A 26,617-nucleotide genomic window follows, 5' to 3' on the forward strand; every position below is an offset into this window, starting at 1 on the left:
GGTACTGAAGTTAATTGTTCCCAGTCTGCATGTCCATAGCTTTAGTATGGGGTAAAATAAAAAGAAAGTAATATTTTGCATTGAATTGTCAATATATATATTTTTAATATTCATAAATTCAATATACATTATAATATCAAGTAAAATGAATTACTATAATTTATATAGGCAATATTTTAACACATGTTAATCTATAGGTAAGTTTAACAATCTAGAGTTTACTTAATGTTAACAATTATTCAGCAACCAGTCGGCTCTCCCGCTCACTCACACTTCATACAAAATACAACAAACACAATATGGCAATAGGAATTCACATCGGCTAATGTTACACTAACTCTATATACTCGAATCATACACACATATATGTATGCACGAGACTCACATATCAACCGAATACTTGAGCGCAATACTATTGCACTCTGCATCACTCTGCATCTCTCTGCACCAATAAACAAACCTCGATATAGTACATCTTGCCATTCCATTTTAAAAATAAATTTCCATATAAAAATTTATATTCGAAGCCTTAAAATTATTTTTTGGCACAAGTAAAACTAATCTAAAGCTAAATGATGGGATATTATATATTACACAGTTCCACATCATGTTATCAACGTAAGTAATCTTTGGTTTATCTAGCCCACCGCGAAACGCGAACAATTTGGAATCGCTTACATACAAATTATAATAAAATATGAAATAGTTCAAACAGGATCGCTTAATCCGATTACGATTATTTAAAGATAGGTACATAACATACTTTAGATAAGTATATTTATATTTTAACGCGTAAGTATAATTTTGCCAGAAAATCTGTGAGTTGTTGAATACTGCTTATATAAAATGTAAAGTAGAGTGTGTGGACTACGCTAGTAGACGCTAGTTGATGTTGGTGGTGTACGATGTGTCGTAGTGACAATGTGTCGATGTGTCGATGTGTCAAAGTGTGGACAGTGTGGGTGTGTCCAATACTGCTCGCACGGAGGCGTTACGATGCACACTACATGAAGAAGTATATACTGCTTGTTATCATTTATGTAATTCGTTGCTTAGAAACCTTTAAAAATTAATTTTATCTACTTACATTTATAAAATATAGAAATAATCATTAGGTATCTCTTAACATGTATTTTTGCTTAGGAACTTTCTGTTCTAATATACTGTTGCGATGAACTATGACGTAAATGTTATATAATTCAGACATTTCAAACATTAAATCATGTAATGACGCATGTTAATTAAGTACACCAATCATGAACTCAATGTAAGCACTCGAGGACCGACGTTTAATGAGAGGCTAATGATTTGGTGAAACATTCTCTATACAAAACAATATGTGAAATTAATTTATAAATCTGTTTGAAATTTAAGTTCTATAAGATATAAGTATCAATATAGTTATTAGTTATAATTAAATATTATTTAATGCTATTGCATTCAATAAACAGATGTTGATTATTGTCACATATTCATTGTGTTAGACTGACGTTAACTCTATACGTAATACGTAATACGTACGTATCGGCACTAAACGTTACTGAACGTTACACAGTAGAAGCGATCATATTTACACATAAACCCTTATTATGTACATTATATTATTTACACTTAATAGACGATCATCTTTCGACTAATTAAAAGAGTTTTTTAAACACAGCAGAGATCCCATAGGAGTATTATGGAATGCTTTAAACTTAATTAAGATTGAATCTATCTAACACTTATTATTACAATACGAGAAGCTTACGGCTACTACATTTTAAATGTTTCCATAACAGAGGACATCATTCTATCTGAATGTTCGGACCGAGACGTTGTCATGATTCTTTATTCACTCGGACTATAAATGATTTACTCTAATCTTTGGCTATCGGTCTTGATACTCTCCTAATCACTGATTAGTGTGTTCAGTAAATGTGTTTCAAGTTTATTAAGTTAATATACTATCTATCTACTATAAATAAAACATCGCATAGGTGGTACTAATATCTTTGGTGTAAATAACTGCAATTGGTCCGAAAATAAAATGTTTCAATTGAGAGCCTTTAGCGTTACCTTGAAGGAACAATTTAGATTATAACATCGGTGTGAGCCGTGTGAGGTACCGCAGTACGTATGTGGTACAATGGTTACGTATTATATGTATCGATAGAACAGCACTTATATGAGTAGTAATCATTTATAAATAACACTAGAATATTGTCATCACATGGACACTGATCGTCGCGAGCATCACACTCAAACGTTGTTTATTTACGTCAGGCTCTACTGCTCGCCGAACAGTGTCGACTTTCATAGAAATTCAATTATCCAAAAATACTGTGTAAATAGTTTGTAACCGAGTTATCTATGATTGTTTCATGAAGCCTTGCGTAAATAAAATAACTGTAGTTGCACATAAATACATACACACGACATCATATTATCTGAACCGAAACACTTCTTACTCACGTTTTCTTATTTCATACTTTGGCCGTAACATTATAAAAAATAAAATAACATTTATTACATTGGAGTATTATGCTACAGGTACTGTACCTTTGGTTATTATTAAATTAAACAAAACTATACATATATAAATTGTTAAAATATTTAAAAGATCAAATAATTATTTGGCATGTCACATGGCACTTGGTTGGTATATTTGGCACTTACATTATAAATAGGGAATCCGAATTATGTTCTACAGTATAAAAATATGACGTTGAGCAATGACCTTAATTAAGTTCGAAACGAAAATACCGGGCAATGAATACTTTATTATAATAATGAGTATTATAATGTTGCGTGAGTTCAGCACTCGCCGAGGTAAGTATTGTACCGCGTCACTCCTGTCACTTCTGTGCTCAGTTCTGTGCGCACACGCTCCCTCGCTCACCACTTGTGACGACTGACGAGTGAGCAGCTGAGCATCGCGTTGCGTTCCTCGCCGATACTAATAGTCGAATACCTCGTGTAGATCACATACTATTTACAAACCGCTAATAAAATTCGAAGCAATTAACACGAATTCGGTGCTTTTTGGAAAATTTAACGAGTGCACTTAATTCATTTGTTGAATAGAAACAATAGTTGTACAACCGAAGGTTTGCGGCTCCGACGACTTAGTCCCTGTAGGGCTTGCAGATAGCGAACCTGTGGTTCATGTGCTGGCTGTACGAGCCGGAGTGCGAGAACTTCTTGAAGCACTTGCAGCACTGGAAGGGTTTCTCGCCGGTGTGCAGCCGCTTGTGCTCCGTCAGGTGATGTTTGTGCTTGAACGCCTTCGGACACTCCAGACACTTGTACGGACGTTGACCTGTGCAACAAATTGTAACAGTTAGTACACAAATACGTTGGACTTTCCTGATGTGAGTACTGAGCTCTAATAATGTTACTATGGCAAATAAATAAACAAATTGTGATGCTGACCTGAGTGTTCGTATTTATGTCGTGCGAGCGAGCTCTGCTTGACGAAAGTCTTGTCACATTGGTCGCACACGAACTGTCCCTCGCCCTCCTTGTACTCGGCGCCCGCCTTCAGCTTGCTCTTCTTAAGTACAGTGGCGTCGTCGTCGATGTCAGCGGGCACGTGCGCGTCGTCGGCCCACGCGCCGCGCTCGTACGACGGACTCGAGCCCTGGCGGCTCAGCTCCGACGACAGGTGCATGTTGAGGATGGGAGAGCGCGCGTGCGCCATGTCGTTGTACTGAAGCAGTTTGTCCATTGGCACTAGGGGATTCACGTGTAATTTCTGGGGTAGTAATCGCTTCTGTCCGTTGATGTTCTCCCCTGGCGAGGGAGACAACCGGAAGTCGGTGAAGGAAGATGAAGAACAATTGGAATGTGGATAAGTATTCAGATAGTTAGTGCGGTGAGGCGTCGTGCTACGCGACGATTTTTGGCTCAAGTTCACCGCCTCCTCGGAGTCGGAATGTGTTACAGAAATGCTGCACGGCGACGGTGACGGACTCGACGTCACCGACGGGTTGGACTTCTTGGTGGACAAGTCGAGCGGCTGGTCGGACGCAGTCATCGTCATGCGCCGCTCTCGCGCGCGGTTGTTTTGGAACCACACTTGTACTACTCGGTTGTCGAGTCCGATCTGCTGAGCTATTCGCTTGAACTCCTCGCGGTTCGGTCGTGAGTTCATCGCGAAGTGTTCCTTCAACACTGTCTGTTGTTCCTCGGTCAGATTTGTTCGCACCCTTATCTTCCTATCGTTGTCGTGAATCGACATCTTATCATCGCGCTCTTCTCTGACGTAGTCTTCATCTTCGCTCGCGCTCACGCCGCTCTGTATCGATGCGTGGATTTCGGCTTCTAGTCTATTGAGAGCTACCGTTTCGGCCATTTGAGCTGCCAAGCCTTCATGTTTTCTGAAAATGTTGCCGCAGATCTCTTTCTCGTGATCTAACAGATCACTCTTATTGCTGAAGGTTGCGTCACACTTGAGACACCTGTGCGTGTCCTCGGGTTCCTCCTTCACGATGATGTGAGGAGTGGGCGGCGACTCTATACTGGGACAAATGTTGCCCGAGACGGGTGAGAGTTTCTCCATGTTAGCTCTAAAGAAATGTTTCGTTACGGACGCATTTACAGATTCTAATATAGAATTAAAACCCGAATGGTTGTCGGCTTCGTGGCCGTTGTTATTCAAAGGGACGGAATTGTAGGTGCGCGACGGTGATCTGAGGTCGTTGTCGCGTTCCTCGTGCTCCTTCTTGATGGACACGGTGACGTCATCCTCGATGTCCATGACGAGCGCCGCGCTGCCGTCAGATCGCTTGTCGTCTTCCTCCGTTACCTCCTCGATTAAATCTTCGGGAGCGGGGCTTGTTTGTTTCGGACTGGCGGGATTTTCTATTTTCCTCGGTTGATACTGAGATGAAGCTAGCGTCTCGAAGAATTGGCTAAGGGATGCCGGTATACTGTAAGGAGTTATTCCACTAGCCGGACTCATAGGCATACCGGGCGGCATGTAGAAAGGATTGATACCGGGCTGACCCAGGGGCGGACGGTGGAAGTTGTTCTCTGCCGATATGTTGGCAAAGAACGCCGCGGCGTCGGTATACTTCGGTAGGATCGGAAGGAAGGAATTTCCATTGGGCGCGATGTTGTTATTTAATTGGGACGCGACCATGGCATTCGTTCGTTTTCTCGACGGACTTCTCTCTGGGTTAAGCGCAGGATTGTTTGGTTTAATTCGTCCCATCTTGAGGTTCATGACGAGACACTTCTTGGAGGTCATGTGGCTCGAGTAGGAGCCGGAGTGAGAGAACTTTTTGCCGCAGTTGGCGCACTCGAAGGGTTTCTCGCCGCTGTGTATCCGCAGGTGCTCCTTGAGGTGGTGCTTGAACTTGAACGCCTTGTCGCAGTCGTTGCACTTGAACTTGCGCAGCAGCGCGCTCTCGTCGTGACTGATCATGTGCCGCTGCAGCCGGTACACGTTCGCGAAGCTCTTGTGGCAGATCTTACATGACTGTTGACAAAACAAACAACTGTCAGCGTCTCGCATACTTGGTGTTTAACTAATCTAAGTGCCTTGTCATTTATTATTATTTACACTTTGACCAATGGCAAGTTGAATTTTGTAACAAGGGATCGAGCGAGAGATCAGAGGGGCTGACTGAGGGTGTATATAATGTTTCTCTGTTACGTAATACAATGGGCACTGACATATTTGACGGTATCCACCTGTGTGTTGGGCGCGTGCAGGGTCTCGTGGCGCTCGAGCTGCTCGCGCGTGGGGTAGGCGCCGCGGCACTGGCTGCAGGAGAAAGGCCCGCCGGGCCCGAGGGGCGAGCCTCCTCGCTCCTCCTCCTCCTCGGACGGCTTGCCCTCCGACCCTCCGCCCGCCAGCGGACGGACTGTGGACAACAACACACAATGTTTAGTTTTAGTCAAAATACACACATTGGCCTACAACAATGTGTTCCTATCATTCGTTACTGTCAGTTGTCAGAAACTACGGATTGATCAGATACCTAAGTTTGAAAGAGTCGTTATATCTACGAAACCAAAATGATTTGTAACAATTTGGTTTCACTCGCATCTATGTCGAGATTGTCTTAACAAAGTTACATACGCTATAGTATAGAATCAATCCTTAAAAGAAAACACAACACTTCGTGTGGGTACTAGGTACTGCATACTGTCCGTATGCCAAGCGTTGAACGGTTCTACATCATTACAACTCAACTGAATTTATTTAACAGTAAAGGAAACGTGCAAATAGTACACGCGTCATCGAATTAATGGACAGTAACGAAATTCAGCACAGTATCTCAGTGTAGTACGACGGTGCGAGGAGATGCGACTCATTTTTCATAAGTAACTCAATAAAATACACCTATCACATTAACGAGAGCGTATCTGCGTCATTAATATTAAAAAACTCGACATCCGGGCGTCGTAAACCCCAATTGGAAATAAAACAATTATCCGTGTTGTTGGCGATTAAAATGATCGCAGACACCTTTACGGCTTCGCTCGCTTTATAAAAACAAATATGGCAGCAACAATTCAATTTGGAGTCGGTTATTTCGGTAATACGGGCGTATTCCAGCGTAATATCGTTTTTAAAAGCGTACGGAGCACGGGCGGCACGGGGCGGGCGGCGGTGGCGGCCGCGTCGTAAATCAAATATAATAAAGAGCAAAACAACGCGACGTATTAATTAGTGCGGCCGTGTGTCCCACACTGCCGCCGGTCCCGCGCCGGCCACGACTTTGTGCCGTGTGTCGCCCGCTGCCGTGTAATACCGTGCCTATCTCGACACCGCTATTGAATTTTAGAAAATACGAGCGCATACCACCTCGCTGATAGGTATATGGTATCGGTCGGTATGTTTGTACGAAACGTCCAATACACGCGTTGTGTCGGTAGGTACCTAATTAACCGTCCGTTGGCTGATATTCAAATGATCGCATTAGGTGACGTACGTGAAACTAATCGTTATCGTTATCCGCACATGTATTTATGAATTAACGGTTATAGGTGAAAATAAATTTTGCGCTTTTCGCTTATTTCAGTGGTGTTTTGTTCCGACTCTACCATGTTAAAGTTTCGAATAGACTTATCGATTAAGTTTTTTGCTTACTACCAACATAAACATTATAAGCATGTCGTATTCTAGCTACAGAAGTCACAATTTCTTAAATATTCGTTTAATTTAAATTATTTTCAAACTTTGAATAAATAAGGCTTCGTCTACTCAACGATAGATGGCGCTAGTAGTAGCTTTAATACTAAATGAATTGCTACTTTTTCGAAAATACATAGCAGTTTTGAGAAAAATATGCTAGTCAAAAATCATCAAATGTAGTATTAAAATACATTGATGTTAAAGAAAACTTCCAAAAGCCTAACAATGTGTAAGTTTTTAACTATGTAGAGGTCGACGAGTCCATAGTAATTCAGCGTTATTAGTATATTACTAATAAGAAAAAAAAACACATTAAAAAGTACACTATTATAGTGTCTGTGCTTTGTCATTCTTTAACAGTTTTCATCCACATCCATACATTTCATACAAAAGTACCTACGCCGCTGCGAAGTTGGCACCTGCCGTAAAGAACAATACCGATAACGTTGGCATGTTTTTAATTAACAGACGATAAGCATAGAATTGTATGTTTTAATTACTTATTTTATAAATGAACAATATTTTTTTAGGCCTTTGATATCCATACGATCACTTAAAATAAAAAGAGAGACAGAACACTTAAATTTTAGTAAAACCTGCTCATATCTACAAGCTTCGTTAATCCTGAGACTATGAGAGTGACGTTTAATAGTTAAAAGGTGAGAAATCACCATGTGATTCAATATAAAGGACTCAAAAGATTCTAGCGTCTGTAGGTTAATTATAAGCCGCCGCTGATTTCATCTTTTGGGGAAACCATAGAGTTGACTATGAATTCGGAAATTCAATTAGTAGAAATTTTATGAGGAGCAATTTAGTCCCACTCAAGTTTAAGTTAAGTCCACAGACCAATAAGCACAGGATAATTAACCCTTAAACACCTATGTATTCCACACTGACCATGTATAGGATTGTTAAAGAAGGTTAACTTTATAAAAATACACCAATCTCATTAACGAATGTGACATTAAATTAATTAATATCTCTTGCCTATGGTTTAGTAGTTACGCCATAATAAAACAACAGGTAAACCAATAGTAGGATTAAAATAAAACATCGTGTTAAAACCTGTATATCGGAAACTATTTGTTTTAATATAGATGGTTTCGGTCGCTAGTTGTGAAATGTGAAAATACTTATATCTTATGCCAGAGAAAACGTATTAAAGTATTATGCCACAATTTTGTTGTTAACTTAAGCATAGAAATGATTGCATATAAACATTTTGTGCTCTCGCCTGTTCCATAAAGATTTAGTTTCGCTACTCGCCACTAGATGGCGCTAACAGTCGCGCTCATTCATTTGTAGAGTCCCCCATTCATGAGCGATATGTTCAGATAAAAGATGTGTATTTTGTTATAATGTAGTATAACATGACGATTTTCTTATCATTTGCTTACAAAAGATTAAAACGAAACATTCTACGTAAATCGTACGTAAACAATTCATATTAGTTACAAAAATATTGTGCCACTTCGTGCGTTTTCAGGAATGAAAATGGGTGTCTTAGGATATTGTAAAGATGCTGAGTGCTCCGAGCAGTGAGGACTGTGAGCAGCGAGTCATGTAATTGGTGTAGTAAATATGAATGCGTATGCCGTATCGTTAATTAGGTGGAGCGGACGGAACACCTACACACGCGGCGCTATCGCGCGACCAGTAATCTGTGCGCACGGGCAGAGTGCGTCCGTTAACCGCTGATAAAAAACCTACATACGCGCACACACATGCACCGCGCTTCCTATTGCGCTCCACAACAAATAACAATTATCGCACACACTCACGCGCGCTCGAGTATAGTCCGAGAGATAAGAGTCCGATTGTTGATCGTAGCACACGGCCGCGACTGGTGATTGGTCGCACCTGTGCGCGCCGCAGGCCCGCGGGCCGCGGGGAGGCGCGGCGCCCGCTGTTTGCTTTACTCGAAGAAAAAACTCCGCCTGTCCGACTAAAGACACCATGTTGTAACCTCTCGCTCGGAATTGTAATTGTGCGCTGAGAGAATTATTATTGAAGTGTTTGGACGCTAGCTATTTGTTCGTTATTGTATCGCATTGTTCACGCGCCGCGTGTTCGACGTCTCATTGGCATAGGTACTCGGCGAACTCGACGTACTCGTCTATTAACTGATCACTTCTACATATTTTTCTCACTCAACATTCGTTTGTGATTTATTGCTGTTCGCATATTTGCGTTGAACTCGTTTATTTGTTGCGGAAGACAAACCTCATTAGGAAGTACTATATGTAAAGTATGTTTATAAATATCCCAAAAAATCATCAGTTATAATCCAGATGTCATTTGGGTACTTATAGTAAGATCGTCTAAATTACGCAATAAGTCATCAAAATAAAGAAATCGTTCCCACAAACTTAATTGCAACATTTCATAAAGTATACAAAGTGTTGCAACAAACACGGAGTACATAGAAAGTGTCCCACTCGGTCTCAGACTATATTATAATTCGTCATAATTCCGGCAATTAATATGTATTAATAAACAAGGAGCTCATTCTGCGGTTTAGTTATATTACATTAGTTTCTTTTGTGTATAGGTAAATCTGAGCTGACCGCAAACGTTTGATAGCCTTTAATATTAATTATAATCATTGTATTATATACTGAAATATTTATATAATACATTGTCATGTCATTAGACGTAGTTGTTTGTACTGTTTCATCTACATCTGAATCTGCTGGTATGTCAATGTAGAGTCATCTGTGTAATATTACTTGTACCAATTTTATGGCAATTATTTCGTTGCTTTATCATGTCTTTATTTCAAAAGGCAGGAGTTCAGCGACGAAAGTAACTCTTGATCTTCATAATTGTACTTAAATATAACTATCCGTAATAAATATTACGTAATAAGTTATTAACAAACACCTCATCGGAGTTCGAAGTAAAAACTAAAATTGAGGACTCAATTTATTGGCAGGTGACTCATAATCGAGTTCACCTAACTCGGAATTGAGATTCAAGTAAACAAACATATTATTACAAATATGAATAAGTAGACGAGTCACAGTTTCTAACTTTAGTAACGAGACGTTAAGTTCAGTGTCATGTGGACAGTGCGGCTAATCTATAGGTACTCCTCTGATTCAGAGGTGAGATGGACAAACAGAACAAAAATCATACCGCACTGATTCACGCGTGACTCACTCAATAAGCGCGAGGTAAAGCTTGTATCTCAGATAATGTTTGACAAACGATTAACAAAGTTCGGCTGTTAGTAGCGCCGTTCATTTACTCCCAAACAAACAAGTAATTAGCGCTGCAGTACCTATTAGGTAACTAACTAGGTACTGTTTGTTTAAGACCGATATCGGTTCCTCGAAGCGTTTGTTTATCAAATCGCATTAGCTATCTCTTGTGTTTTCCCTATAAATCACAAATGTACGCGTAAAATCATAGAATTACACACCTAAACAATATCCCGGTAATACATCAGGATGGCTAATAGTAATATTTTGACGCTTAAAGTTACTTTATAATAAGAAATGCGTAAGGCACACATATTTTGAATAATTGCGAATAATTCACTCCAGTTTCTGCATAAAATAACAGCACAAATGAAAATGTATTTATTGAGTTGAGTTCGAAATAATATGTTGAGTAATTTGCGTCGATTGCGTAGAGTGTCGGCTAATAGCGAAACATTAAATTCTCACGCTAGAAATCTTAAAGATACACATCAAACGATTCGTTGTCAAAGTACAGGTAAATCAAATAGCAAATAAATGTTCCTGCGAGACGAACTGTTCATTAAATTTTAAGTAGTGCCTAGTCGAGATCTAGGCTCGCGGGCTCGTTTTGATCTCGGATCAAGTCGGATGCAGTGCACAGTTTATTATAATGAGATTAAAAACACGAACGTCACAGTGAACCGTCTGTTCGCCGGAGAACAGCAATAAAAGCAACTTTTACTAATTTATTCATCCGCGTTCCACGCGCTCGCATCTAAAATATTACGCATTGTGGCTCGTTCGAATGCATCAAACGTCCCTATTATTTTATCCACTCCAGACAGGCGGCACTCAAAGAGGAAGAATAAAATAAAAAGTAAGACAGAAAAAAGCAAATGAATTAAAACAACATAATCATTTACGATTTAAGACGTTGAAAGCGAGCGGGCTTCCCCTCGACAAACGAAACTTTCTTTCAAGTCTGTGTGTACCTGTTCCCGATTTTCAAGTGGATGAATTATATCCCGAGGGAGACGAGGGGAGATTACCGAACATCGAGGTTATTTCTAATGAAGACGTGCTCGAGTTTTATTTTTAATACCTCAGAGGTGATATCATTTTCACCTGCGATCATTCATTCACATTGTGAGGAGCGTTAGCTGGGGGAGTCGCACTTTACTTTTTGACTTTCAATCTTGCCTGCATTTGTTTTAGTAACTTGCAAACTTTTCGGGACGAGTTCAGGTATTCAAGGAAAATTTTTACAGAGTTTTTTTTTTACAAGTAAGACATGATAAAAATAATAAAATAGAGTGAATAATAGATAATGGAAGCGAAATATAATATGTATGATATATAAAATGCAAATAAAAACAAAAAGAAAGGAAGCTTACTTAGGGCCGCGAGCCGCCTGGCCGAGGTGGTAGACGTGGGGACCTGCTTACTCCTCATGTCCGCAAGCCAACCGGCCGCTAAGCTTTCGTACCAACCGCCAACTCCCATAAGCGAGCTCTGCACTTTCATCGAGCGACACCTCTGTTCTCACACGTCACTACCGCGACGACAAGCAATATCGCGGGATCGCGGGAAGCACTTCGCGGTCGCGGCGGAATCGCATCTACGTCGTACTACACCGAGATTTCACAGCCTCCGCTGACGTCAGCGGTAAAAGTCCTAGTGTTGTGTTGCAGGGGGGCACGTGGTGTGCGGGCCGTCGGCGGCGCGCTACTCACATCGGCAGGCGCCCCACACGTTGGCCAGGCTCCACAGGCGGTACGAGTAGCTGTCACCATAGCACCCGAACATGCTCTCATCGGTTCTCGCGACCATGGCCCGCGCGCGCGGACGGACGTGCTGTTTGCGACACGGCGCGCGGCGGAATGAAGCGACGGCGGCACCCCGCGCCGGCCCGCCTCTCGCCCCGCCCTGCGCCCCCGCGACCCGCGCCGCGCCCGCTGCCCCCTCCCCCACCTATACTTAATTAGTAGAGCCGACTGGCGACTGCGACTGCTGAGCCGTGTCTCACCACCGACTCTAATAACGATACACCGCTCCTGTTATAACACCTTCCATCAAACGACAAGACACACGTTTTACAAACCGCAGAGGCATTGGTCGCGGCTCTACCTTTCAATTGTTTATTTACATGCTCTACGCTCCACCTTCTCGGTGGTAATCTACCTGTCTCTATCTAACGACGTTACTACTTTGCATTTATAAGTTCTCAGTAGGTATGTATATGCCGCTTATGTATTGTAACGATTGGATTTTGCGGTTCTCTACATTCTGCGAAGCGTACTCTATTTAATCTAAGTTGTTAATGTTTACAGGTAAAATAAAATGAAATCATGACAATTTCAAAAATACAAATTATAAAAATTTAATAAATATTAATATTTTCTAGCTTCTGAACTATAATAGTGCTCATCACAAAAAGGTAGGTCAAACTAACCGTTGCATTTTTAGTACCGCTTTCGGGTACTAGATGGCGTTACGTGTCCGCGGCGAGCTCGCGTCGCGCGCCGTGCATCCACTTTAACAGGGGAACGTAGTTATCTATTGAAAGCATTTCATTCATTTCAATAACTGGAGCAACGCGGAAACTCGTTACAATACACCGTAATATAATTAACGGACGTATCAAACTAGCTTTTGTATGTGTTTGAAGAACAAAACATAATTAGTGCCCATTGTTAAGAGGGAATGATACCAATAACAATAGGACAGTTTAGCGAATCGATTGAAACATTAGCTACTTATAATAAAACTATTATAATATTATTGTGTAGAGTAGATAATACTAATGTATATTTTGTTATTGTAACTAATAGGAGTAGTGTTAATTATTTGTTTTCTCTCACAACATGTGGAGGACCGTCATGTTTTCTTTACTTAAATTAGAATGGAAGCCGATGGGCAATTAGTGTTTATATTAGGCGTATCTTTATAAAAATATCATGATTTGAACTTGTAAGTAGACTACTGGTATTGGATGTTATTGCAAATTGTTTTTGTTGGTTATAAATAAATTCTAAATGTGTGTGATAATATGTAATAATTATATTATCATATCATATTTGTAACACTTATAAACATAAGTGTCCCTTAAATCAGGTGACTCTACTTTTTTGACGCGTCGCTACAACGGGTGCCATTATAGTTCCGCCGACCTATGTCGGCAACTTTTTGTCGGCGGGCTAGTTGGCCAACTAAGCGCTTGTGTTCGTAGGCGGGTTATGTCGGCGGGTAGGCGACTTTGGTGTGTATTGCGCTTTATTCTCGCCGAAATTATATAATACCATGAATAATAATCAAATGGTGATAACACTATGTCTGTAAATACACAAATAAATAATATTTAGTGTTTTGATTCGCATAAAATAAAAAAATAAGATAGGTAATTTGTAGTCTATATTTTTTGTCAATAACATTGAATAAGTATGTTTAAGAGATTTTGAGGTAATTAGTTAAGTGATCTAAGTATTATGTTAATGTATTATTGTTTTGTAGTAAGCACCTCATGACGGTGACATTAGCTGTGCCGATAATGATGATTTGAAAACATGTTTACAAAAGACAGCTCAAGTTATCACATCATTATAAACACGTAAACGCCTTTGATCATCGTTATCTTATCACACACTTCCGTACTAACAAGCATTACACCGAGAGGATAAGCAGAGCATACAATAGTCTTTTTGAATTCAGACAATTAAATATATTTATTTATTTTTAAAGAGACAACTCCCTCACTAAGGATTACTCTTGTGTCGCGGGGACTTTTTACAAACATACAAGCACGCAATGATAGCGGCGTGGTGTACTAAACCACTGCGCCACGGGGTAACTACTGTACTTGAATTTGAAAAACTTGAAAGGATTTCCATGATTGATGGGTATCTAACATCACATGTGCTAAATAAATAATTAAACCTCCTGTATGTTAGGGTCAATAGAAATGATAGGAACAGTAATTTGAACCAATCACACACAAATGTTTTTGTTTTTTTTTTTTTTTTTTTTTTAATAATAATGAAAAAAAAATAGATTTATAAGTATATACTTTTTTCGTGTGATGTTGCTATGTAATAAGAAAATTATAGTTTTCATCATTTAGAAAATTATTAGTGTCAGTGTCAGCACTGATGCTTACGCTTTAAAGTAGTAGAGTTGTTGAAGATACAAGGATCAAATACCAAATTTGTATTATTGTTGATTAACTCTTAAATCTAAATTGAGGTACATAATATGTTTAGTATTGTTAAGGTATATCTTGAGGATACAATTCGTGCATTGTGTTAGCAGCATCCAATTTTGATTAGGAATGACGTACAATTCGTACAAATACGTAGGTAACTGCATATAAGGTATTAATTAACTTAATTATTAAAATGTAACAAATACTGTACATTGACCATTTTTAGATGCTGCCTACTATTCTCAAACAAAGACAAAACAGGTAATTTTGACAAATGCTCATCACCCGATGCTGTATTTAGGTGTCGTATCGGGAAAATTAGAATGGTTTCCCCAATAATGCAGTCTTTCCTGGAGTCAAAATGTACATACCTAAGAAGTAAAAAAAATAAACCCGGTGTTAACATGATATAATTATTAATTTTAGATTAGGTACACATTTTATATATTATTATTTAGATGACCTCTGTGGCACGATCGGTAGCGTGTTCGACTGTTAACACGAGGTGCTGGGTTTGATTCCCAGGTCGGACGAAAACGGAAATTTTTAACAAGATTTTAGATTCTTGTGAAAATAGTGGTCCAGAGTATATTCATTAGGACTAATATAGTTAACTAGCTGACCCACGCAACTTCGCTTGCGTCACATAAGAGAGAATGAAGGGTCATAATTTACCCCGTTTTTGTAACATTTTTCGTTGCTACTCCGCTCCTAATAGCCGTAGCGTGATGTTATATAGCCTATAACCTTCCTTGATAACTGGGCTTAGGGCTATCTAACATTGAAATATTTTTTTAATTCGGACCAGTAGATCCTGAGATTAGCGCGTTCAAACAAACAAACAATCAAACAAACAAACTCTTCAGCTTTATAATATTAGTAAGTATAGATAGCGAAACGCGGTTGTATTTCCAAACACTTCTGCTTGCGTCTTCAGGTATAACCATATATTATAACAGGCGTGATATTATGTAAACATGTATGCATGTATATTATTTATTTTCAATGTTTCATAGTTACCTTCTCCACTAATAAAGTATGGAAATCAAAACCACAAGGTACTCATTCCATTTTAAATAGCGACGTCGTGACTTCATTAACCATTGCGCAACACAGTACCTACCACACGCGCACTTGCTCCTTGAGAGCCATTGAATTAAAATGAAGTACAATCCACAACAATCCTAGTAAGTTTAGTAAAGTTATTTACGAACGTAACAGTTTCATCTCGAACAAGAGAACACATGTGCGAACCTTTATCACCGGCCATAAACAAAACACTACCTAGCGCATAATTTACGACGCCCAGTCACATCACTAACTATTCACTACTGGTAAACTTACACTACCATCATAATTTTAATCATTGAAAACACTGCATGGGAATCCCAACCATACGATATTACCCATAAAGTCGGTTTTGCGTCGTGTTTGTATGAATGCAGTAAGACAATAGCACCTTGTAAGCCACGTGTGTCGCACGTGTAGCGGACACAAAGCACACCTACACTATTGTGTCGAGTGTAAAGCTTGTTTATGGAGGCTGTAAAGTCGCGGATTGGTGGCAAACCGTTCTTCCTGTGATGTGCTGAGAATTAGATGAGAGTAAATCTCTTTCTGATACAGAGTAACAAGTGCTGTGTGGAACTTTTAGAAAGTGGTTAGTTCTCTATCATTCAGAGATTATTTTTTGATTGCAGTTAAACTTGTGTTGATTGGTTTAAGCTAAAAGCCGTAAACCGCTTGAAATCTGTAACATGATTGTTTGTCTATATTTTACAGTCTAGTAGAGCTTACAGGATATGTGTAATGTAATGTAACCCATCATATTCTTTAATTCTACGTTCGTTATGTTGTTAAATGGATAGTTATAGTTATACTAACTTTATCATACAGTGTTAGATGCGTTTCTTCGGCAGTTTTTAAGGATTTTAGTTCACGTCAATTTATTTATCCGATAAAAATATGATGACCTATTAATTTCTTTAAACTGCTTGTGCAAAGCTTTCTCAAACAAAAGCACACATATTTAATTAAGCCCTTTACTACATCAGGTGTGTTATAAAATCTATCACAATACTCGTATGTTAAAACAAAAAGTCCTGTGTTGTACAGGCCTGTGTGTGCTCCCGCGCAGTGCGTGTGTGACGTCACACACGTCGTGTTATACAAAGGTGTGGGTCGGTGATGCACGTGTGTCGCGCCGGGGGGCCGCTACGTGTGGTCTGCACTTGTCTTTACACTCAATATGACGGCTCTGATATTTTATACTTTACGGATAGGTAATTTCTAAAAACACTGAAGGCTATGGTACACCTAGTCAAGGGTATCAGGGTTTGACTATCATTCTAAAGCAGATTTTATTGCAAAAGGGCTCTATTCTTGGCCACCAATCCACCATCGCGAAAAATTATGTCTTTCCTTCTTTAATGCAGATAAGCCAACATCAAAAAATAATTTCTTAGAACTTTTTTTTTTGTTCTGCCATGTTCGACACTATTTAGAACAGAATTATCCTTAAGTAAAAGTCGTCAATATTGTAGAAACGGTGACTTGATGACCACCAAACTTATACATAATAATATATTATAAGGAACTATTTTATTAACTGTTATAGATATTTTAGGGAGTTCTCATAGGTACAAAACATGCTTAAACGGTAAGTCTAAATCTAACAGGACAACTGGCGATGAATATTTATTTAAATTTGAACAATTTAATTACAAAACTGTTTATTTAAACGTTTTCCTTCCTGCGCCAGACATACCTACAAGCACTATGACCGAAACGTTTATCATTCCATTGTTTTTCTCAACAATAGACAGTGTTTATATCGACTTGTATAAAGATATAATATATTAATATATGTGTCACATATTTATTGATACTAACCAATGTTAGTCTAAGGAAACTGAGAATGCATTATTGAACGAGAATATTATAATTCAGAAAACTAAATTTAATTAGCCGTCGCATACGCAACACCTGCTCAAAAATATATTTTAGAAATGATACGTAGGTTAAGACTCTCCACTGCGCGACCAGCCAAGTGCACATTAAAGACTTCACTTTTCTTAAAAACGGTTGTAAAAATCACAGGAATGACGATGCTTTCTAACAGTGTCTAAAGTAATTGATTTTAATATGCACTACTTACTTTGTTGGCGCTGCTCCGCTCGCGTCCTAAATTTGATCCTATATGTCAGCCCTTAAGTATTGATTCCTGACAAAGACGTGGCATAATGTTTGTTCCCAGGACTTTAATTGTTACTGTGTTTTACACCGAAGTAAGTTAAGAGATCAAGTCACAAAAATTTAACAGACTGACTGACAGTCTTGTCATTATAATAACTATAGAAAGTCAAAGACAAATATGATACTAATGTAAAAAAGAAATCTAGTTGGTATATTAGTTTCTCACGGGGTGCGCGGGCGCAGGGTCGGCGCGGCGCGCACATCTGGCCACCACCGGCGCCGGCCACGCACAGGTAACTTTATTGTTTTACTACATAACTGCTGTCACAGGCAGACATTGTGATGTTTTACTTAGTATATAATTATTCTATTTGTTTTCTATTTATGATCATCTTTGTGGATAATATTTTGTTCTAAAGGATTCTCGCAGCTACGCTCGTGGACAGCTTTCCATTCATATTTAAACCTCTACGGATACGACAGCAGAAAAATAAGCATGCCTATATTTGAGTTTAGATTTCATTTAAACATCTTAATGTAAAATTTTATTGATGTCAGTCAGTCATCATACACAGAGGTTAGTTGTGAAAACGGTACCGGTAACCTACACGGTGAAACTTTCGCGTTTAAAATATTAGTAAGGGTAATGGGATATATAAGCTTTTATTTAAATTAGTTAAGTTATTTGATATCAAATATTATAGTGCTTGCAATATCTGCGTCATATTATGACCGAATAAACGTAATTTATAAAATTAACACCATAGTGCTGTTTTCAGCCATTCACACATTACAATAATAGTTTTTGTTAAAGGATTAAGAAGACAGAAACGTTATCAACAAATATATATTTATTGTAAAGCAATCAGACTGTCATATTTGTGTGCTGCAAATGTACTAATAGGATAGTAATATTATTAGTTACGACGTGTTATTTGGCTGGACATGTATTTTACCTATGAACACGTGAAAATCATTGAAACACGCTATTAGAGTTAAAATAAACTATTTAACTATAAATTTGTGAAATGAAACTGCCAAGTGTATGTGCGACGTATTAGCTTCTATTTTCTAGTCAGCCATATTAGTAAAAGCAATATATAATATTATTATTGATTGGTTTTTCTACGTTTATTTCTAATCTTCCAGCTGAGCTTGTGACTTACTTTGTTTGGATATCGGAAAATTATGCAACTATCGTTAGATTCGTGCTCTTCAACGATTTTCATTTACCAGAATCGGTTAAATGGTTTCGGCGTGAAAGCACAACAGATACACAGCTTTTTGCAATTATATTAATAAACAATATTGGATTCATATCATTAAGTCATGATTTATGAAAAATATCGTTCATGCGTAAAAATTTACTTTTCATGGGCCGTGTATTTGCCTGAAACGTCGGGAAGTTAAAAGTCAGATATCCTTACATTTTCCTCCTTTGGACACCTGTTCAGTTACCATGTAAGGTGTTTCGTAAAAGTGAACACATTGTGACTCATAAGAAATTAATTCGAATCGTCTAATTAAAGTTTGCGGTTACAATATGTAGGTAGAGTGTGACACGAGACAGGAACATGAAATAATCGTGAGTAGACTTTGAGCCGGGGTTCAACTCGATACAATACTTACAAGTACTGCAATTGTCGCGGAAAAAGTGTGAAAATAGTACACAGGGAAAGTAAAATGTAATAATATAATAATTTCATGATAGATATCCTTTTAATTAAAGTTTTTACCTCGAGGTAACAATGTTGTGAAAAATAAAATAATGAATATTTATTTATATACGTAGATACTAGCTGACCCGCGCAACTTCGCTTGCGTCACATAAGAGAGAATGGGTCAGAATTTTCCATGTTTTTGTAACACTTTTTACTGTTACCTACTCTGCTTGGTCGTAGCGTGATGATATAAAATATGCTTTTTTTTCACGAAAAATATTCTCAAAATTATTTATGTCTCTTAGTATAACGAAGTCGCGCTAAGGCATATCCGCCATTAAAACAGTTGCCATGGCAACGAAATTTTGTTAATTCAATGTCATTATAATATTAATTTTTCGCGATTTCGTTGAATTTTCTGAATTTTCCCGGGAACTGCGTCGTTTTCCCGGGGTAAAAAGTAGCCTATGTCCTTTCTCGGGTATCAAAATATCTCCATACCAAATTTCATGCAAATTGGTTCAGTAGTTTAGACGTGATTGAGTAGCAGACAGACAGACAGACAGACAGACAGACAGACAGAGTTACTTTCGCATTTACAATGACAATTGAAATAACAATATTCCGTTGTCATGGCAACTGTTTTAATGGCGGATATGCCTTAGCGCGACTTCGTTATATTCAGAGATATAAATAATTTTGAGAATATTTTTCGTGAAAAAAAAGCATGTTTTGTTGTTAAGGAATAATTAAGCTTTGTATTAGTAAAAAAAAAACCCCACAAACGTATCATACAAAGTTTTTATTAACTTAAATGCAACTTTCTATAAAGAGCTGTGTTAAACAACTGTCAGACATGTCATTCCTCATGATTATTTCTTTAAAACTACCTTCACACAAGAACTATTGAAAAACTTTGATACAATTTGGTAGACAGATCATACTAATATTATAAATGCGAAAGTTTGTAAGTATGTATGTATGGATGTTTGTTACTCTTTCACGCATATACTACTCAATAGGTTAGGATGAAATGTTTACTAATATTATAAAGCTGAAGAGTTTGTTTGTTTGGTTTGAACGCGCTAATCTCAGGAACTACTGGTCCGATTTGATTGATTGACCCATTCTCTATTATGTGACGCAAGCGAAGTTGCGCGGGTCAGCTAGTATAATAATATATTCTGCCTGTAAGTTCGTCATCGTAGACAGATTGTCCAAGGTAAAATCATCCTTTAAAATGATACTTTTGTGCTATGCTTAATTGCATTATATTACAGTTAGTAGATTTTCGTAAAAGAGTAACATGTATTGATATGAATGAAGCAAGGTAAGTTTGTAGATATACGAGTACTAGGCGCGTTCTTTGGTCTATGCCTACACCTATTGGAAAAGGCGTGATTTTTTGTATGTATCCGTATAAAATACACAGTCATCTTCATCATCATGAGTATGTATGTCTGCTACTTTTGCATTTGTGGTATTAGTCAACAAATCCTATGCAAATTTTAAATCGTTGCATGACATGACTAAAAAACCGGTAGTGAGATTTTGTACAACTATCAATTACCATAAACCGCTAGCTATAACAAAAATGTTTGAAAATGTGATCAGCGCCTCTAGCGGATGTCGCAGAAATTATTTTTGCTCTACATTTTAAGTGTCAAACTCTCGTTACTCGATGGGTACAATTGTAGAGAATCGCGCTACAGTATTAAAGAAAGGAAAAACGTTGCGGGGACAGCAGCTGTGGGTACAGCTCTATGTGAAACATTATGAAATTGCTAGTGTGGTGCCTGTATCGGTGATATTTGGCGATAATAGGCCGGTATCACCCGCAATCACTCGCGATCACCCGCATACGTGCACACCTATTATTAGTTCCTTTACACATTCATTGTGAATGGTTCCGTTTACCGTCCATGTGGGATAATTGTTTTATTATACTTCAACATTCCATTTCTAAAAGGTCACATGTTTTATGTATCGGTAATGTGAGTTGTGGCGTTTTTAAACTGTGAATTCAGTTATAGGTAATTGTGGCTCTTGTATAAGTATTGGGAAATGTATCGATTGATTTGTTGTAGATCAGATTATAGATGAGATTGTAACTTTTGTTGTTTGTTGTGGGAATGTAAGTTATGTGTGTAATTGATACCTGTATTTGAGAAAATGTGGGTAGCGGTTATTTTTATTGTAAATATTTCAAAAAAATACGTTGAAAAAAATAAATAGATAGCAACCGCACGCAAAGTTTCTAAGTCAACTTGATAGTAGTAGTAGTCGGTTTCCAATAGCCTATCATTAATTAGAGACATAACTACTGTTAATTAATTGATAAGCAGCAACGGTTAAATGAGGCACCCTTTTAGACAACTAGTAATCTATACTTATATTATAATCTATACTAATATTATCTATACTAATATTATAAAGCTGAAGAGTTTGTTTGTTTGAACGCGCTAATCCCAGGAACTACTGGTCCGATTTGTAAAATTCTTTCAGTGTTAGATAACCCATTTATCGAGGAAGGCTATAGGCTATATATCATCACGCTACGACCAAGAACAAACCTTTTCGTCAAGGCACGAACCTTGCTCACTCGCTATAAAGAGTTAAAGACATTATGTCGTATACTTTTCAATGTTTAACCCTCAAAATAAAAACACAATACTTATCTCCAAACATCATATTTCAAAGTTTTAAACAAAACTTATCATTCGTTTTATCCCTTCCATGTGTGGTGAGTTTTTTTCACGTCGCTCGATAACCTCGGCTCGGTCGGTGAGTCGTATTATCAGTGTGGTAAGCTGATTGTAATGTTTTTATTCCTTGTCTTCTTATCTCGGTGGTGATTGGTTTAGAGGGATGTTAAGTTATTGGAGATAAGAGCTGATTGACTGGTTTAGTTTAATGTTTTAATGATTATCTGGGTGTTGTGTGTGTCTTTGTTACTTAAGAGATGGTTTTAGTGCATTTTAATTTGTCTGAGTATTGTGTTATGTTAATAGAATATCTTTTTTAGTTTTTCTTTGATTACTATCTTGTAACTTTCCTATAATCGCAAAAATTTAAGAATTTACAAACATACATGGATAATATTACGCTTGTTATACCTGTAGGTCAAGGCAGTGTATGAAATACGCATGCGTATCGCCATTAACAATGTTAGTACCATGTTATACCAATAATAGGGGGCGAGCCCATTGCCATATACTTGGTGCGTTACCAAACTCCAGACTGCTATTGAAAAGAATATTTCCTAATTTTAGATTTACTAGATTAATTTAATAATCTTCTCTAGGTCTCTGTATAAGCACTAAATTTTGAGTCAGAATACAATGATCGTTAATGGCTTTTAGGCGATCAAAAAATATTTATGCAATTTCTGTCACACAACTCTACATAACTATTATTAGATGGTTAAAGCCATTATTTCACACTAGTCAAGTGTGAGTTGCCACTATTTATAAATAGCTTTTATATAGAGTAGTCGTAAAATGTTCAATACAATGTAATCACGTAATGTTCGTAATATGGACTCCGCTCGTGTTAGTGTATGTTGAATGTGTGTGAAGTGAATCACGCCGGGCTGATTCGTTTGATTGATTGTTCAGACAGACTATTTATTATATTAGTTTGACATTTTTATTTAACATCGACAAGTGGCGACACTTGTGAGCTTGAGAAAAAATGGCCTAGAGTTTTATGATAGCTCTTCTCATTGGCTTCAACTGTGATTTTCAAAGATCTATCAATAAATGAATTCATCTAGATGTGATAAATATAAAGGTAACTAGCTTTTGCCCGTGACATCGTCCACGTAAATAGGTTCCCGGGGTGATAATAATAATTTATACTTTTTTTCCCTACTTGGTAATGTAAGTTATAAACTATATGTGTACCAAATTTAGTTTATAGTTTTTCGTGAAAGAGTGACAAACTTTCACATTTATAATATTAGTAGGAGTAGCGTTCAGTACAGATAGATAGAGTCTTATGTTCAGCATACTTTGGCATAGCAAAATTATTGTTGTGTAGCAAGCTTATTGTTTTTCGTGTATTTATTCACCACTAGAACAAGGAGTAACGCTGTACACGTGTATACGTGTCTTTGTTGGCCCGTGGCGGCATATGGCGTCCAGACCTGCGGGCCGGTCACGTCTGCAACCTTCAACAAACGCTAATTGTCACAACTATTGCCTGCTTTGTCTTCAAACACAACAACCATACATACAACACACACAAACAACCTTATTACAAACAACATAAAGTTTAAATTCCCTTGTTAAATCGTCTGAAAGTTTGCTAAGATGTCGCCAGCTGGTCTGTCAGGATGTGTTAGAGTATCAAAGTAATAGCATTGTGCTTGATAATGAGAGATTCAAATCTGTTTGTTAAAACATCAGTGGTAATGAGATGAAAGGTTTTGACACGTGGCCGGATTATACTGACCGATAGGATTATACTGAGTCGATTAGTTAACAATGAAGTAAGTTGTTTGTGTGGTTTACAGATGTTTATGAAGGTGGATAAGGATAAAGAAGTTTGCACAGATTGTTGTAAGTGGTGATCTTAAGTTTCTGTCGATTTACATGGCCTGATCTTGTATATAGTTTGTTATAAAAATGTTTTCATTATAGCGAGATCGAAAAAGTGAATAATGTTAGCTGAGCGACAGAATAAATCTTGGGTATAATTTGTATGATCTTGATTATTTTAAGTTATTAATCGTAATGCATTATGTCCCACCATTCCCATCAATATAGGGAGCGTTCGAAATGAAAAAACCTTTTTCTTGTAGCGAGACTAATTCTAACTAGATAAGCAAAAGCATATCGCTGAAGCAGGTATTTGAATAAAATGTAGTTTAATCCATTTGAAAACAATGCATTAAAATAAATGGTTGTATTAGTAGGCGGCACAGGTAAATAAATATACGGAGGTATATTATTATTTGAATCCTTGTTAAATTCTTTCCCATACTGACAATCACTTGCAATTATCGTTTCATCGTGAATAGCATTAACGAGAGGTATTTCACGACAAGTACATAAAGGCGATACGTGTAGGATTTGTAAGTCTCTTTGATTTCGCGGCCAACTCGTGTAAACGTAATGTAATGGTCGGGAATGGAGGATAAATAAGTTAATACGTTTAACAGTAGTGAAGTGATGCATGTTATGTGTATAGGAGATTCTTGGCAATTGTTTACATTGAGAGAGAGAACATTTCAATGTTCAATAAAATATTTAAAATATAGGTGGATGGAATCATCCTTCATCTTAGTTCCCATAGTAATCATTGTGTTCTTAATTATTGTGTAAGGTGCTCGGCCAGATTAAAAGGGACGTCACTAGTTAAATACTTCAGCGATGCATACTTACATACAATACACACATTAAATCCTCCTTCCCATGAAAACATGAAAAGAAAACGCCCGTAGTTAAGATCCTTACAGACTAATAAAAACATCTAAATAGAATTAAATCTTGTTAGACTGCGTACATGAAAAGACAATACATGAGAAAGTTATACCTCAATAAGTAAAAATATAGTTAACTAGCTGACCCGCGCAACTTCGCTTGCGTCACATAAGAGAGAATGGGTCAGAATTTTCCACGTTTTTGTAACACTTTTTACTGTTACTCTGCTCCTATTGCTCGTAGCGTGATGATAAATATGCTTTTTTTTCAAGAAAAATATTCTCAAAATTAATTATCTCTTAATATAACGAAGTCGCGCTAAGGCATATCCGCCATTAAAACAGTTGCCATGACAACGAAATTTTGTTTATTCAATGTCATTATAATATTGATTATTCGCGACTTCGTTCGCCACCTGAATTTTCCCGGGATATGCGTAATTTTCCCGGAATAAAAAGTGGCCTATGTCCTTTCTCGGGTATCAAAACATCTCCATACCAAATTTCAAGCAAATTGGTTCAGTAGTTTAGGCGTGATTGAGTAGCAGACAGACAGACAGACAGACAGACAGACAGACAGACAGAGTTACTTTCGCATTTATAATATTAGTATGGATTACAAAGCGAAACAAAATTTACTTATACAAAGAGATTGTACCGAAAATACTTTTTACCGTTACATTTATTTTTATTTCGGCACTAACAGTTACTGTAATTCATTGGCAAACAAAAATCCAAGCATATCCACGTGTGAAAGTGTCGTGTATCTCACAGCTCGCGCTTGGCACAGTGACAAGACGCGCGTTAGTTCTCACCTTCCTACTTATATCGGAATTATTCCACTTCTTATGCACTCATTTCACACTTTAATAGTGTTGATACAACACAAATCTTCACAAAAAATGATGACTTATTGCAACGCAAATTATATTTGAAATTGATTGATTGTGTTTTTCGTGATATTTTTGTTGCGGCTGCATATTGCGGTTGTAGCAGTATGAATTATTATACAGCATACAAAAACTCGCATTTTACTTCATTAAAATTTTACGATAAATAACTGTTGATATTTCGGGAAATACCTAACCCACAGAATTTTTATTGTTACGAAGTTACACAATAATTGGTTCTTAGTGACCAGTTAGTCAAATACAAAACTTAAAAGTAGCAGTAGGTAGGTAGCAGTAGGTATTATAACCCTTCAATCAATTAGGTTGACTAAGAAAGATTTCCAATAAGTTGCATACATAATATCACGCCTTTTTCTTATAGAGGTAGGCAGAAACCAGAGAACGCCACTTGGAACGATTCTTACAAACTTTCCTTGCCTCATTCACATCCATACATCTTGTCATACAAGATAAGATGTTTCTTCGAAATGAGGAAATGGTTAAAATGAAACTTTTCTTTGTGAACATATAAAGTTAATTACTCCACGCTACTAATACAATATGACACATTTAATTAAAATGACGTCACAGAATTATTCACGACAGTTTTAAGTGTTCCCTAGTTGTTGTATTTTTGTTCCTCACTACATAACTCTCACATCAGGCGACAAAGGCCCACAATAGCGAACTTGATGCTCTATTGTGTGACGTCTCGTAAAAACACTCCCTCACTATTGTTGTTATTTGTTAATTAATTATAAAGTGCCTGGTGGCCGCCCCACGGTGACGCGGCGAATATTGTCACCTATAAGTCTATGATGTTATAAAACAACTAGCTTCTGCTTGTGACTTCGTTTGTGTGACAAAAAATCCCGGGGTAAAATTGTCCTATGTTAAGCTTATAATACAGGTTATAAGCTATTAGTGTACC

At 37.6% G+C, this 26,617-nt stretch overlaps 1 protein-coding gene across 3 annotated transcripts; it reads right to left on the reverse strand.

The window, feature by feature from the left end:
• Positions 1-71: 71 nt before the first annotated feature.
• On the reverse strand, positions 72-12,184 carry zfh1 (Zn finger homeodomain 1). Of its 3 annotated transcripts, none has more exons than XM_076115093.1 (4): positions 12,051-12,184; positions 5,662-5,852; positions 3,415-5,464; positions 72-3,301 (listed from the first exon to the last, which is right to left on the reverse strand). In XM_076115093.1, exons 1-4 carry the CDS (start codon positions 12,145-12,147, stop codon positions 3,108-3,110), a joined length of 2,532 nt encoding a protein of 843 aa, XP_075971208.1. In that variant the 5' UTR covers positions 12,148-12,184; the 3' UTR covers positions 72-3,107. The 3 variants fall into 3 exon arrangements, with proteins under 3 accessions (XP_075971208.1, XP_075971207.1, XP_075971206.1); XM_076115092.1 differs by lacking the exon at positions 12,051-12,184 and adding an exon at positions 11,712-11,981 and having other exon boundaries at positions 5,680-5,852; XM_076115091.1 differs by lacking the exon at positions 12,051-12,184 and adding an exon at positions 11,712-11,981.
• Positions 12,185-26,617: the final 14,433 nt, after the last annotated feature.

The sequence above is a fragment of the Anticarsia gemmatalis genome, chromosome 6 (genome assembly GCF_050436995.1).
Source record: "Anticarsia gemmatalis isolate Benzon Research Colony breed Stoneville strain chromosome 6, ilAntGemm2 primary, whole genome shotgun sequence".
NCBI lineage: Eukaryota > Metazoa > Arthropoda > Insecta > Lepidoptera > Erebidae > Anticarsia > Anticarsia gemmatalis.

Bases quoted from the DNA above. Each gene is read 5' to 3' on its own strand.
- zfh1 (XM_076115091.1), bottom strand. From the start codon at position 11,841: ATGAAAGTGCAGAGCTCGCTTATGGGAGTTGGCGGTTGGTACGAAAGC. The intron at 5,853-11,711 runs GTAAGCTTCCTT...TGTTGTCCACAG, and splicing joins CAGGCGGCTCGCGGCCCTAA to TCCGTCCGCTGGCGGGCGGA. The intron at 5,465-5,661 runs GTCAGTGCCCAT...TTTTGTCAACAG, and splicing joins AGGTGGATACCGTCAAATAT to TCATGTAAGATCTGCCACAA.